Raw genomic sequence first — 15,956 nt, 5'->3', positions numbered from 1 at the left:
TATGGGGTTCCAGTCAGGGGACTGGGATGGCTATGGCAGAACCTTGATTTTGTGGTCAGTGAACTGTTTTTGTGTTGATTTTGATGTTTGTTTTGGATCATTGTCCTGCTGGAAGATCCAGCCAGGGCCCATTTTAAGCTTTCTGGCAGAGGCAGCCAGGTTTTGATTTTTTTTATCTGTTGGTATTTGATAGAGTCCGTGATGCCATGTATCCGAACAAGATGTCCAGGACCTCTGGCAGAAAAATAGCCCACAACATTAAAGATCCAGCACCACATTTAACCGTGGGCATTGGGTACTTCATGTCTGTGTGCGCCAAACCCATCTCTGGTGTTTGCTACCAAAAAGCTAGGTTTTTGTGTCATCTGACCATAGAACCCAGTCGCATTTGAAGTTCCAGTAGTGTCTGGCAAACTGAAGACGCTTGAGTTTGTTATGGATGAGAGCAGAGGCTTTTTTTTCTTGAAACCCTCCCAAACAACTTGTGGTGATGTCTGATATTTCTTTGAGACTTTCTGACCCCAAGACCCAACTAATTTCTGCAATTCTCCAGCTGTGATCCTTGGAGATTCTTTGGCCATTTGAACCATCCTCCTCACTGTGCATGGAGACAATATACAGTTGTGCTCAAAAATTTGCATACCCTGGCAGAAATGGTGAAATTTTGGCAGTGATTTTGAAAATATGACTGATCATGCAAAAAAACTCTTTTATTTAAGGATAGTGATCATATGAAGCCATTTATTATCACATAGTTTTTTGGCTCCTTTTTAAATCATAATGATAACAGAAATCACCCAAATGGCCCTGATCAAAAGTTTGCATACCCTTGAATGTTTGGCCTTGTTACAGACACACAAGGTGACACACACAGGTTTGAATGGCAATTAAAGGTTAATTTCCCACACCTGTGGCTTTTTAAATTGCAATTAGTGTCTGTGTATAAATAGTCAATGAGTTTGTTAGCTGTCACGTGGATGTACTGAGCAAGCTAGATACTGAGCCATGGGGAGCAGAAAAGAACTGTCAAAATACCTGCGTAACAAGGTAATGGAACTTTATAAAGATATCCAAAGCCTTGAAAATGCCAGTCAGTATTGTTCAATCACTTATTAAGAAGTGGAAAATTCGGGGATCTCTTGATACCAAGCCAAGGTCAGGTAGACCAAGAAAGATTTCAGCCACAACTGCCAGAAGAATTGTTCGGGATACAAAGAAAAACCCACAGGTAACCTCAGGAGAAATACAGGCTGCTCTGGAAAAAGACGGTGTGGTTGTTTCAAGGAGCACAATACAACAATACTTGAACAAAAATGAGCTGCATGGTTGAGTTGCCAGAAAGAAGCCTTTTTTTTTGTTTTTTTTTTGAATGAAATGATTTGAATGTTTTTTTCACAGCCTTATTTGGTCATATTTACGAAGGGTTCCAATATTGTTGGCCACCACTGTATGATCTCAACGTATGGTCTATTAGGGCTGGGTGATATGGCCAAAAATAATATCACTATCTTCTTTTTCATATAGTTCGATATCGATATTTATCACGATATACATTCACATTTGCACATTGCAAATTTTTTTAATTTCCAAGTTGGCAGAAGAAAAGAAGAAAAAAAATTAAATACTAAACAGTCAAAATAGTCTACAAAACTGCATCGTGGGACAGCCAAAGCATTGGCGTCTGAGGAGTCTTCTACCAAAATATTAAAATATTTCATAGAGTTTATCAATCGAGTGCAGTTGGATATGAATGTTAAAAGATCATCTGTTCATTTTGAAGCATATTGACAACAGTCCAGTATTTGTTTGACTATTTTTACATTCAAATTATATATTTCTTTCATTCAGATACCCAAGTATGGGGGCATACAAGTGCCTTGTGACTGTGGAATGAAACTATATGGGAGTTCAAATCAAGTAAAAAAAAATCAAAAAAATCAAATCACTTTTATTGTCACACAACCATATACACAAGTGCAATAGTGTGTGAAATTCTTGGGTGCAGTTCAGGGGTATCCCCTGAGAGAAAATTTAGAAAATGTAAAATGGACCATTTTTATATTTTCATTGAATTAAGAAAGACTAGGCTACCAACTAGTAATTTTATTGTCTGTCTTTTTCATCCATGCCAGAGATGATGACATCTGATAAATGTTCACAAAATTAGAACAGAAATCTACAGTATTTACTCATTATTAAAGGCTCGAAACATGCTGATTAATAAAGCTAAATTTAGAAGGAAAAACGATATGGTCTGAAGGCGCTTTGGAACCATGTTAACCTCATGTCTACTCGCATGCGGTGAAAAGAGGCAACGGGTGCAGACATAAATTGCATAAATGAAGCGTGTTCAGTGCTTAGAGAAAAATATTCAAGAACTCAGTGCAGAAAGATCAGAGCTGGTGTACACAACACAGTTGTTTTGTCGCGCTGCTCACTAGAGACAATGAGAGGGCGCAACCATCATCATGAAGTCTTGCAGGTCTGAATGGAATCAATCAGGGGTCACGGTGATCAGCATAGCCTAATTGTTAGCAAGGCAGCTAATGTTAGCAACTTTAGACAGTCTGCGAAAGCCGAACTGCTTGTGTTTTTAGCTACATGCACCTGATCGTCTATTTGTAGAACATAGACTAAATATTGAAAATTACTCAAAACCTTATCTTCGATGTCGTGTTTTTTTTTTTAATCGTGATAAATATCGAGATCGTTTTGTCACCCAGTCCTATGGTCATGAGTGTCTATCATTTTAAACATGTTTTTCAGAAACACAATTCTATAATTCCTTACATTTAATAATTTCTGCTTAAAAAAAAAAATACTGCACCTTTAATTGTTGGTCTAAATAGAAATAGCCAGATGGACGTCTCATCGCATCTCACTTTTTTTCCACAGTGTCGTGTGGCATGATTGTTGCGTTTTTAAGATGCTGTGTAAAGTTAAAAATAGTTCAGCTTCTAAAAATGCACCACAAGACACTGCGTTCTGTTTAATTTACTTTCAATATATTTTTTAAACACAAGAATGCGTCCTGTGTATGCATCCTCAAATCTGTACAGTCCGTAGAGTGATGAGTGCAGTTGCTGTCCCAGAATGAACGTCACTTTGTATAGTGCAGACGCAAGTTGCCATCCCCTTCTGACCCCAAAATACCAGCCAAAATGCCACAATAACAAATAACAAAATTAAAAATGAGGTCTGATTTTGGGAAATTTGCATACAGTTTGTCTCTCAAATCAGTGTGAAATGTGAAGTTGAAGAAAAAAAGTTGCGCAATTTATTGCATAACTAAGTACTCAAGTACTCGTACCCATGCGATCAGATGGCCACTCAACAAAAACACAAAAGCAAATATGCAACGCTAGTGTCTAGGAATGTCATAAAATATTGATACATCAATTATTGATAGGGATGTTATGTTCTAGATACGTTTTTAAGGCATCAATATACAGTATTAACATTGAAATTAGAAGCTTAATTTGTGTGCTTTCAAATTCTCTGATTTGGCCTTCTGTTTAATGTAGTTTGGTGTAATAGCTTTTGGAGACCACAAAGGGGTGATATAACATTTATTGTACTTAATACCTGAAGTTATCTCACCTTGGTCACCTCTACATTTGTTAAACAAATTTAACAAATTAGAGAGTTTTGGGGAAAGAGCAGAAGAAGTGAAGTTTGGAGTCAAACCGTGTGTAAAAAGTGCTAGGCAGAATTGCCATACTCCGGGAACACAACCAATGTAATATCCCATATGAACAGATATCATGGTGAATGGCAGGAATGTGCAGCGAAAGGCAGTAAACAGGCACAACCTACAATTATGGAAACTTTGAACCCTAGGAAAAAATATAAATTGATTCCCCACAGTCCAAGAAGCTACCAAATTGTTTAGCAAAATGTGTAGTTAGATATGCAGCCGCTTAACGTGGTGTAAAGTCCCTTTTTCTGAAACATGTTGGAGGAAATGAAACCGGAGTTTAAGTTACCCTGCCGCTCACACTTTACTAACTTTGTCTCTGTGTGAAGAGACAAAGACTATTGTGCATACGCAGCTTGAGAAGGCACTCTTACTACTGACTCCAGGACCTCACAAGCTACTGACGAATACTGGTAAGCCTTTGCAGTAGATATAAGGGTTCAGTGTAGCAATGAGTAGCCCTATTTATATCTAAAAAATGCTGATATAGATTGATAACATCAGGAAGATTTTTTGATTATCGATTCATTGAAGGCATCGATCCCAAGCCTACTAGTGTCTGATATTCATCCTTAACATGACTTATTTACCACATCCATGGGGAAGAGCTTTCTTTCATGTGCTTGTTGACAGAGATTTGTGGTTGTAGACTGGAGATCTTTGAGCGGCTGGAGAGCATGATTCCCCTTGTGATTTGCCGTTCACACATTACCTCCCTGACACTCCCAGGCCTGTCAGCACAGTGTATCTCTGATGCCAGAGACATCAGACAGTGTTAAGTGACACAGAGCACCCTGGCATTTTTCACTGCATAGTTAGGGCTGAAACCCTCACATTTTCCACCCTTTAAAAAATACTCTCCATTGCCATCAGGGTTTAGCCACTCTTCCATTATGTGGGCTTTAAGTGGGGAGTGGATGGGCATTTATTTCTAAGACACTTTATTGACGCTTTCCAGGAATGGTGATACACTGAAATCTTTTAGTGTTTCCCTTTAAACAGCACGCGAAGTGGGCTGGTACTCACTGATGTGGAGTATTTCCATTCTGTTCCCTGTACCGGGAATTCTTCTTGAGGTCCGGTAGCTCTTATAAACTGCTGTTAGGCTCACGAGTTTTGACTATCAACTTAATACTAATTGTACTTTATTTTGGCAAAGAACTGTCAGTTCAGACATAAAGGGGCTGCCTGACTGACATTAAATCACCATTTCAGTGTTTTTCCAACATTGAAAATGGCATGCTTTATAGATGCTAAATATGCTTCTAATCTGGGACGCACATTTGTGCAATGCAACTGAAGCCTGGTTTTCATGCGAGGTCAGCGTGACTCCCGCAAGCCATCACAGAACCTCTCTGCAAAGGTTTTTCAAATACACATCGTCACTCTTACTAAAATGAATCACAATTTTACAGCAATAATGGTAATTATGGTATTTTGAATTTTTTTTTGCAGTGTCATATTAAATATTCTAATCTATTAGGTGGTTTCTAACTGTGGCAGTTGTATTTAAAGTTTCTAAATGTGTTTAGGCTACTATTTTTCATAAATAATATTCAGCAAGAATAGATATACTTTACTGAGTTGGCACTGTTCTAATGAATGTTTGTTTCCTACTCCTTAACAGATATTGTTTTCCTTTCATCAGGATCTTAATAATTTAAGTAATCTTGAAGGCAAATAAGGCCAGTTTATTTCCTAATATCAAGCATCATTCATACGGAACATATATTAGACAGTGCCTTGTATATGCCTATTCATAATAATAGTCTAATCAAAATAATACTAATTATTATTACTATGAGTATTATTATTAATGTGCTATTATTATTTCATTATGTTATTCTTTTTATTTTATTTTTCTTACCAGATAAAGCTGAATATTTAGGTTCATGAACTGTAGAATATGTTGTTAACTGAGGCACGAGGTGTCAAGCAATTGTGAAATGTCAAGCACACATTTTGCAGTGAACATTAAAATAAATTAGAATATATCAATATAGCCTACAAATAGGTAAAAGTCCCATAAATATATCAGGAAGTGGATGTGGAGGACATAATTATTTAGTTAAATTACATGTACAGAATTAGCTAAATAGTGGGAAAAGAACAATGATAGTGTAGTAATAATAATAATGTTACGTTAACATTTTCAAATTAAGCACATTTTAAAGGGGTCAGTTTCTTTGTATCACATGAGCTGGAATATTTTGAATAGATGTACACTTTATGGAGCTTTTAAACTTTTTTGCAATAAAGTCTAAACCAGATACTTACCTTAGTCGGTAATGTGAAAATAAATGTGGTCAACTTTTAGAGGTGAATAGACGAGCTCCGCAGTGAAATCATCACTTCAGATCAGGAATTTAACATTGCGCTCAGGTTGGTTTATAAATTAATACATGGAAATCATTACGTGTGAATCGTGTGAAACATTAATATAGACATTTTAAGGAGTGGAAAATTTAGCATCTTAGTTAATGTTACACTTGACGAGCTCCAGATGCGCACAAGTAACGGAGGCCTCAAACGGAGTCGAGACCGCGCCTATCCGATCTGAAATCACACCATCACAGTCTTAAGTTTTACACTTTAGTAGGCTACTAATATTGACTTCACAGACTCATCATTTCGTTGTAATTTTGGATTTGTTCATTTATGTTGATTTATCCTTGTGCTTCTTGCTTGTTTCTATTATTCGGATGAATCCGTTATTCGTTTTGAAGTCATTATTTGTGCCTTTCCGAATAAGGTATTCGGCTTAGGGCACATCCCTAATATATATATATATATATATTAGGGCTGGGACGATTCATCGACGTAATCGACGTCATCGATTACAGAAATTCGTCGATTTGCATAACATGCGTCGGTGTGTTGCAATGGAGTAATTAAAATGGCAGCGCCCGGTTTAAGTATGGACTCCCCCGAAGAACAAACTGCAGCTAAAAAAAAAACTCGCCTACGGTCATCTAAAGCGTGGGAGTATTTTAGCCAGAGACCCAACAATGTGGTGCTGTGTAAGCTATGCAAATTGGAAATGGCTTACCACAGCAGTACAACTGCCATGAACGAACACTTGAAGCGAAAGCATCCCAGAGCGCTTTGTCAAGACGGCAGCAAGGCAGCAACGTAAGTCCTGTTTACTTTTTGTCCCCACCCAAGCATGACATATTAGTATTACAACACGTGTTTCTGTTAGTAGTAGTCACTTTAAATTGATTTTCTAAATGTTTCCTCATCGCCCCCAGGTTAAATGTAATTTCTGCACTGCTGCTAACGTAGGGTGACCATACGTCCTCTTTTTCTCGGACATGTCCTCTTTTTCGGACCTTAAAAAAGCGTCCGGCCGGGATTTCTAAATTTGCAGAAATGTCTGGGATTTAGCTTTAGTTGCACTATGATGTGCATCTGGTCTAATACTTCATTGTGTGTGCAAGCATATTTGCATTGCTTTAACCCCTCTTTGTAAGTCCCGCCTTCTCACACACCAATTGGTCAATTATAAGAGGCTTGCAGCAAGTATTGGCCAAATTCCTGCCTGTCAATCTCTCCGCGAACGCGCGAAGCACTGTTGTGTTCGGCATCAAACAGTTGCTTGACAGCAAATGACAGCTGAGTGGAAACAATGCCCAAACGAAAGTGCAAATTTACAGAAGATTTGCCAAAAAATTCCCATGCTTTCGTCCAGGTCGAGATCCGTGGGAAGCAGAATGTATGACATGTAAAGCTGGCACTTATGTGTCAGTTGCTAATAAAGGTGCAAGTGATGTAGAAGCACACATTAGCTCTGCGAAGCATAAAGGGTCAGCAAAAGGTGAAAGTTCATCAGGTAAATTAACGGACTACTTTTTGCGACCAGGTAAAATTATCATATTGCTTCATTTTCCATGGCCATTCAAAATAATACTAATAGTAAATGAAGGTACACTCATGGCATCAAATATTTTATTTTAGTACATGGACATTCAAAAGAATGTTGGAAATGTTTATTTATATATATATATATATATTATTTATTTATTTGTTATGCTAATAGTGTCTTTTTCACTGTATTAAAGTTTGCATTCATAGTAACAGTTTTTTGTTGCAGAATAATACCCTGCAGTGCACACTTTGTTTCTTGTGTTTAAGAGAAGATGATTTAATAAAATATTGAAATATTAATGAGACAAGTTTTGAATATTTATTTTGGGTTAATTAATTGTTATATTAATCAAGTAATAATTATAAAAAATCTTTAGAATAATCGTCAAATTAGTCGTTAGATTAACCGACTAATCGGAAAAAGAATCGTTAGATTAATCGATTAAAAAATAATCGTTAGGTGCAGCCCTAATATATATATATATATATATGTATATATATACACATACATACTGATCAACCACCTGCCTAATATTGTGTAGGTCCCCCTCGTGCCGCCAGAACAGCGCCAACACGCATCTCAGAATAGCATTCTGAGATTATATTCTTCTCACCACAATTGTACAGAGTGGTTATCTGAGTTACCGTAGACTTTGTCAGTTCGAACCAGTCTGGCCATTCTCTGTTGACCTCTCTCATCAACAAGGCGTTTCCATCCACAGAACTGCTGCTCACAGGATGTTTTTTTTTTTTTTTTTTTGGCACTATTCTGAGTAAATTCTAGAGATTGTTGAGCGTGAAAATCCCAGGAGATCAGCAGTTAAAGAAATACTAAAACCAGCCCGTCTGGAACCAACAACCATGCCACGGTCCAAATCACTGCGATCACTGGGGTCTTTTTTCCCCATTCTGATGGTTGATTTGAACATTAACTGAAGCTCCTGACCTGTATCTGCATGATTTTATGCACTGCACTGCTGCCACATGATTGGCTGATTAGATAATCGCATGGATGATTGTTGGTGCCAGACGGGCTAGTTTGAGTATTTCTGTAACTGCTGATCTCCTGGGATTTTCACACACAACAGTCTCTAGAATTTATTCAGAATGGTGCCAAAAACAAAAAACATCCATTGAGCGGCAGTTCTGCAGATGGAAACGCCTTGTTGATGAGAGAGGTCAACAGTTTTAACCAAGATTAATAAATGATTTGAGTGCATTTAATAATGTTAAAAAAGAAACTTATGTTATTACAAGAAATAATATAGATATGAACAAATAAACATTATTTATTTATACATTTTTGCAAACAAGGAGAGTACCATCTCTCTTTTTTTTTTATATTTATTTTTTTTTTTTTATTTCAAGCACTGCCCTAAGCACTATGGTCTGTCTGACTCTTGTTTGTGTTTTTCTCTTCTCTTCTTCTGCAGTGTGCAAGTCACATCGCTGCCAGCCCAAAAGTTAGTGCAAAGGTGAAGAAGGACTGCGTGAAGTATGCCGCATGGGCCACGTCTCAGATTAGCAGAGCCTATCAGGTAAAAAGAGTACATGAGTGACTAATAATTCTTCTCTGCAGGGCACAATCTGATACACAGACAATAGAGTATATCCGCAGAAGGTGAGAGCATGCCATGCCTTCATGCTGCTTCTGTACTGAATGTGCATGCCTGGGCAAAGTGGAGCTAATATGTTGACTTAAGCCCACAGGGCTTGGCATTGTGTTACACAGCTGTTTTCTGTCTGCATGTTAAAGTGTCACTATCCCAGTGAAGCATAACAGCTGGAGCCAAACACAGGCCTCGGGAGTTCGTAAAGGAAAATGTGCAGTGCATACACCACGGCTGCAATGGAAGGGAATAATGATAGCAAAAGTGAGGAAAAAGTGAAGTGCAATGCAAATGGTATCACTAAAAACTGTTGCCATGGTACACGGAGCATAAATATTATAGATTTATTAGAAATCTTAACTGCTATCAGGGTGATATACATTGCTTATTTAAGCATTGACAGTTAAAAGTGTAATAAAGGGGTCCTTAATCAGCAAGTGGGGCCATCAAGGGCCACACACACACAAACGCATAGCCTTGGAGAGTTTCCTTTGCGGTAAGAGGACTTTTGTCGCACTATAGAATGGAGCCCCCTTTCCCTTGTCTTGTTGGTGGGCGTCACGGCTCTGGGGTACATTGCAAAACCACTGACATTTTATTATTTTATTAAACACCATGGAGAACACTCGTCAGGTTTCTATCCAAGTTGTGAATTTAGTTTATTCAAATAAACTGGAATATCACAAAAACTATCTGCGAATAAAGCAAGTTAAATCAATGCAACGTAGCTAAAGCAACGCATTTTCAAACGAAAATGGTGGACATAGCAGTAGAAAAATGGCAGGGTCTAATCAGTTAGATGAATTAATGGGAACTTACCATGCTTAAGGGCTCTATAAATTGTCCTTTGTTACAATTTTAAATTTCTTTTACAAAAATAAATACCCAATGCTTGTTTCCCACTTTTCAAATGCAACACATCGACCTTCTTGTCTCGTACCCTGATGGTGTTTTAAAACTTGGCCAGTTTTCTGTTGGAATTTCCAGACCACCCAATAACAGATATTAATGTTCCTTTCATTCCTTCTATCTTGTTTTACACAACCATTCTTGTATCAAGGGTGGTTTCTTTTTCTGGATTCCTCCATCCACTGATCTGATCTGTGTGCCTCAGGAGAGACTTTACTCATGAGAACGTCATGGGTTACAAATGGCATCTTATGTCAAGACTTTTTGACAGTGCTTGGTTCATATTTTTGTCGTTTTACGACAGTGAAGTGATATCTCAAAATAGGTCCAAAAGAGGTCCACATAGCTTTATGTGTAACATGAAATATGTTCTGATTGGCTGAATTGTCACTGCATACAACATTTCGCTTTCAGTGATGACAAAAAAGTGACATGACACACAAAATGTCTTTTTGTGACTAGGCGATGCGTACAAGGATATCTGCTGTCAACACTTGCACTTGGGAGGAATTATATATGATATACAAATATGTTTTGACACACAGGACGAGTCATAGACTTTAAAGTTGGTTTTAAAATAATACTAAAAACTTCACATGAAATTCTGTGAAAGAATCATGTGTGGCCTCTAATTTCACAAATGAGCAATGGTGAAACAGCTTTGATTGTGCAGCTAAAGAATTAACCCAAGGCTGTTCAGAATAAGCCTTTTGTTCTTAGCCTTGTTTGCAGTATACTGTACCTGAAAACACCTGAGTATTATTTTGTCACGGGTCAGGTTGGAAGGTCACCGTAACCTGTTGTATGCCTTGCTTTGAAGAAATTCTAACGTCTTTCAAAGAGAAGTTGAGTCACTTTTTACCAGAGCAGCTTTGATTGATGAGGTCTTTTAGAGGTTAACTGTGCCTCCTACAGTGTGGTTAGCATACCTTCATTTAAGGTTAGTTGAAGTTGCTAAGCACCTAAGGAGGTCACATTCTGGCCACAGTGAAGTCTTGAGACGATTGTTAGAATTGAATTTGATGGCATATTCTCTACTCATCTCTGTCCTTTCTCCCCTTAGTGCTTCCCGTCTTTTGACTTTGAGCGTAAATGCATTAACTTCATCCTCCTGTCTCAATATAGAGCTAATAATTCACCGCTGATATCACTCTGCCTCAGCCGCTGTCAAGGCCTGCGTCAGTCCACGTTTCATAATACTCATACAGACGGATGACTCACCCCACTGATGGATTAGGGTGCAGCACAGGACTTGTGATGCGTAATGCCGAAGCCATAACTCCTAGCAGATTGAGTGATATGACAGGACCCAGAGATATGCTCGATGTGGTTGGACTAGTTACAGAAATGAAGTCCATTCCCTGGATTTAAATGAAAGGGGAATTATTTTATGAGGTTAAAAAGATTAAATCAACATCTATTCCTATTTTAAGCTATAATGTGAATAACTAGGCCTAGAGTAGAATATTAAGAAATGTATCAAATGTTATACATAAAAAAATAAATAAAAATAAATACATTTATTACAGGGGGCATTTTTTCCCTCACATTTTGAATTTCGGGGGCATATATGTCACTTTCGATGGCATTTTTGACCCTGAGTCAGAATTATGCACATTGCTTAATTTCATGGCTGAGTAATCACAAATTTTCCTGCCAAGTGTTATTCATGACTAATGCAGACATTAACAGTGAAAACACTGGCATTGAGTCAGCATGTGCACATGTGTAATTGCTGTGAAATCTATCATATGCATGGACTGGTGAACATTGAGTAGTCTTTTGCACAATTTATAGATTTCCCCCATTTAAAGAACTACTACACTCTGTCTAAAAATCAGACGTGATGGAATCCATCATTCAGAAGAAACCACACAACTCACTTGCACAATAGTGTGGGTATTTTGTGAGAATGCTGGGAACGGCAGCCTGGCACTTGGACCACATATCAGCTCTATTAATCTTGCAAGGGTTTTCCGGTAAGAAAACAACATTTGTCTCTCTGTATGTGTACATGTCCAGTGGGACTCGTGAATTATTTGCGAGGACACAGATATGCACTTCCAGAAAGTCCAGAAACTAAACTGCCATGCTCTCTTGACCATGCTTGGTGTGTCTCTCTCTGTTTATGCAGTGAGTTCACTGCGATAGCTTGCTACTCCACCTTCCTACTACAAGCACACCCACCAGAGTTTCCATTAGCCTGTTGACTGTAAAAACCTCTCAATGTCCGACAAATTCAAATATTGTCAGACACAAACAGACAAGCCTAATTTTTATTTAATTCCCTTATAATAAACTGGCACAAGTGTGGTGACCCCATCCCAATGATGAGAGCGATTCGCTGCCCCAGAGGTTTAACTTTTCCTGACTGTTTGCAAAGTTCTAATCTGCAACCAAAGTGAGTTATATTCTGAGTCCACACCAGTGCTTGAAGTGGGTGGGTACTCACCAGTACGCAGTACCTGCACGTCTATAATTTAGTCTACAGAGTACCAGCAGGTGTTTTTTTTTGTTTTTGTTTTTTTACTTCTTTTTTGAGTAACACCACTTTTCAGATTCTCCCGGTACAATGTAATTTCTTTAATGTAAGTCAGTGAGTGATTCAGTGTGGCCCACCAATCACTTTTATCTGACCCTCCGACTGATTTTGGTAAAATCGATTCACAGTCTAAACAATTTATCGCTTTCTGCGCAAAACTCAGCGGTGAGTTTAACAACACTCAATACGTGCAACAGCATCAGCGGTCTTCAGAAGCGATCCGTGGTCCAGCTCTGGACAGGAGCGCGTGTGTTTAAGCTTGTCTGGGCATAGTTCAGTTACACTTCTCTCCAAAACATGTACCAGCAACTTTTTGGTGAACACATTTTATAGCGTCTTATTCAATCAAATGTGTTTGTGCAAATTGGTTAGCTGCTGGATGCAGTCAAAACTACAGACTTAAGTTAAAAAATACATCACAGCTGTTACAGAAGTGATGTCAGCTCATATGCACAACCATTTTTTAACAAAAGATAAATCGATGATGAACCTTCAAAGAAAATACTTAGGAAAATTTGCTTTAGTTCTTCATCCTTCTCTGTAGTGCTCATAAAAAGTGAAAACGTGGCATGCCACTAAACCTGCATACATGCATATATCCTGATTGTGTTTAGTTCTACATACAGATGTGTGTCAGCGTTCTCAATCTCAAACATCATCAAATCAGTTTATTCTTCATTTACAAATTATCTACATAAGCATCTGACTTCTGCACAAATTCACCATATGTGCAAGACAAGGAAAGGCTAATTTTCCCCTCATTGTGAGGATAATACAGAAAAGGGAAGAACAGACATTGCTCATTTTCAGTTTTACATTTATGTAAAAAGACAGTTCTATATTAGATGGTCATTGTTTTCTTGTGGGTTGATACTGCCAAAGACATTTTAGCAGGTCTAAATTTCTTCCTCAGTTTTCATAAAGAATAACCCTACAAAAATTATCATTGTGTTTTTACTTTGAAAGTAAAGTTAATCAAAACCTATTTGTTATTTGAGGGTGTGAGGTCATTTTTGTTCTTCAGCCATGCAGATCTGTATAAGGAATTTATGGCCAGACCTTAATGTTAATTAAATACCCCTGACTATTCTTTTGTAAATAAATGGATATTATTAACAGTGTTTTGTCATATTAACTTGTCAGTTACAATGAAAGTGTTATGTAAGATAAATATGGAAAAGAGTTTGGCCCCCGTTGAGTTTTCATATGGATAATCTGGCTCCTGCAGGAAAGTAGATGAAGAGCCCAGCTGTAGAGTATAAAACCCCAAATGTATTTATTTATTTTTAAATAAACACATATTGTGAACAAAAGCAGTCTCGGAGTATTGTTTATTTACCAAAAAAAAAAATCACATTTAAAACTAACAAGAAGAGTACCTGCACTTTTCCTTCACTTCAAGCACTGGTCCACACTGGCAAAAGCAGCCTTCTCGCTGCAATATTGCATTAAAACATTTTAGGCACAATTCTTGCTTAGACACAATCTTGAGGTGAAGGTCACCAGGCTTAAGCCAGTCTCAAATTGTAGATAAACGTGGGACACATTTGATTTCATGCCAGCAATATTTGTTTACATTTCCACAATAAGCATATAAACAATATACCATTCTATCTCTGTATGAACATTTGATATCGATAACATTTTCAGTATATAAAAATATCCATTCACATCCAGAGGCTATTTTTACCTGGGAGTAGTCCAGCTAACACGAATGGTATGTTTTTCATGCTTTAACCTCGTTAATTCAGGCCTGTGTTATTTTCTAGTCGCAGTCGACGTGTAGGACTACAAGTTAAAAAAAGATTTCAACTAAATCTTAGAGAAACTGTTTCCTTCAAAATACCTTGTTCAGCTGCTGCTGTGGCTTCCACAATGAGCTGTTGTTGCCCATCTCTAAAGTTCCAGTGTGATGATCTGCATGTCTCAGACTTTCGACGGGACTAATTTGGAGGAATGGAGAGTGCAATCTTTAAAGGACTGCGGATCAGTTTATTGTGTCAGTGGCTGGAGGGCTGGATGGAGAAGTGTGCTTTGGCCAATATGGTCAGTATGTCCCGTTTGAGTGAGGTAGAGGGTGTGCTTAGGGGGTCTTAGCAGATGAGTCACACCGGATGTGGCAAGAAGGGGTGAGTAAGTATGCTTGGCCATGAGGACTTTTGGCTTATGGGTCTTCGTGAGTGAGTGTGTTAGTTTGTGACTCATTAGGCCTTAGTAACCCTTCAGTCCACTTACTATCATTGGGTGAACAAGGAGATAGGAGACCTGCGATGGCATCTGAATTACTCATTAGTACAGGATAGGCCAAGGGTCAAAGATCTAGAATTAAACCCTTCTTGGTCCTTCACAATCTCAGAAAAGGGCTGAAGTGATTTATAAATGCAGCTCCTGCAAAGCGATATGGAAGTGTACCTAAATACTTGTCTTTTAGCATTTGTGTGTTATTGAGTCTTGACGCACCACAATGTTTGTGTTAAAACGTAACGTACAAAAACATTGTAAATGGAATGAGGTCCTTTCATCAACCCCTTTCCCTCTTTTTCTCCTAGATGGCTGGCCGTGGGAAGAAAGAGAACAAATGCTCAGTGAAGGCAGTGGAAGAAATGTTGGAGTCCATGCAGATCACCATGTCCTAAACCTCAGTGCTGTACCCCCTTCCCCCAACCTCTGTTACCACAACACCATGGCAGCTCTCCCTGCTCACTACAGTACACCACCACCCACAGGCCAGACCACCCAACCACCCTAGCATACATTCTCTGTATCTGTTCATCCATATTTGTATTGTTCCAGGTCTCTGGATGGGCTTCAAACACCCCCAGCGATTCCACACATTTTCTCGATTCAACCTCCAGCACTCCTTTATTAATTTATAAAGATACTGTATTAACGTTGGCGTTTAGGGGGTATCAAAAGCGTCTGGGATGGACATGTGCGTACAAGAACATCTACTGTATGTTTCGGAATGTTTTTAGTTATGTCAGTTCTTCTAGTTTGCAAGGCTCTGATTTGTGAAGTATAAGTGATAAAGTAGACTAAAACTGCTAAATGTATGTGCAACAAAATGACATGACTGATCTTTCACTTGACAAAATAAAGGACTGCTTTTTTAACAACCATTCCAATGCTTTGGTGTGTCTATATTTATCAAAAATGCTTAGTGTTGGGTTGATTGGGAGAATCAAATGTGTCTGGGATGGAAGTTGGCGTACAAGGAAAATCGTAATGTTTTTAGTTCTGACAGTTCTTGCCACATCCACACTAATCTGTTATTGTTTGAAAACTCTGTTTTCAGTTAACTAAAGTCATTGTTTTCCAAAATTTGCAGTTA

At 38.1% G+C, this 15,956-nt stretch overlaps 1 protein-coding gene across 2 annotated transcripts in view; it reads left to right on the top strand.

The window, feature by feature from the left end:
- LOC127452938 (ER membrane protein complex subunit 2-like) overlaps window positions 1-15,744 on the top strand; it is a 48,060-nt gene extending 32,316 nt beyond the window's left edge. For both annotated transcript variants that reach the window (XM_051718847.1, XM_051718846.1), the window contains 2 exons: window positions 8,998-9,102; window positions 15,175-15,744. In XM_051718847.1, coding sequence (XP_051574807.1) covers window positions 8,998-9,102; window positions 15,175-15,261 — 192 coding nt within the window. In that variant the 3' untranslated portion in view covers window positions 15,262-15,744. The remainder of the gene's footprint in view (window positions 1-8,997; window positions 9,103-15,174) is intronic.
- Window positions 15,745-15,956: the final 212 nt, after the last annotated feature.

This window comes from Myxocyprinus asiaticus, chromosome 15, assembly GCF_019703515.2.
Source record: "Myxocyprinus asiaticus isolate MX2 ecotype Aquarium Trade chromosome 15, UBuf_Myxa_2, whole genome shotgun sequence".
Lineage (NCBI taxonomy): Eukaryota > Metazoa > Chordata > Actinopteri > Cypriniformes > Catostomidae > Myxocyprinus > Myxocyprinus asiaticus.
Note: the sequence above shows the minus strand (reverse complement) of the source record. Positions and strands in the feature narration are given on the sequence as shown.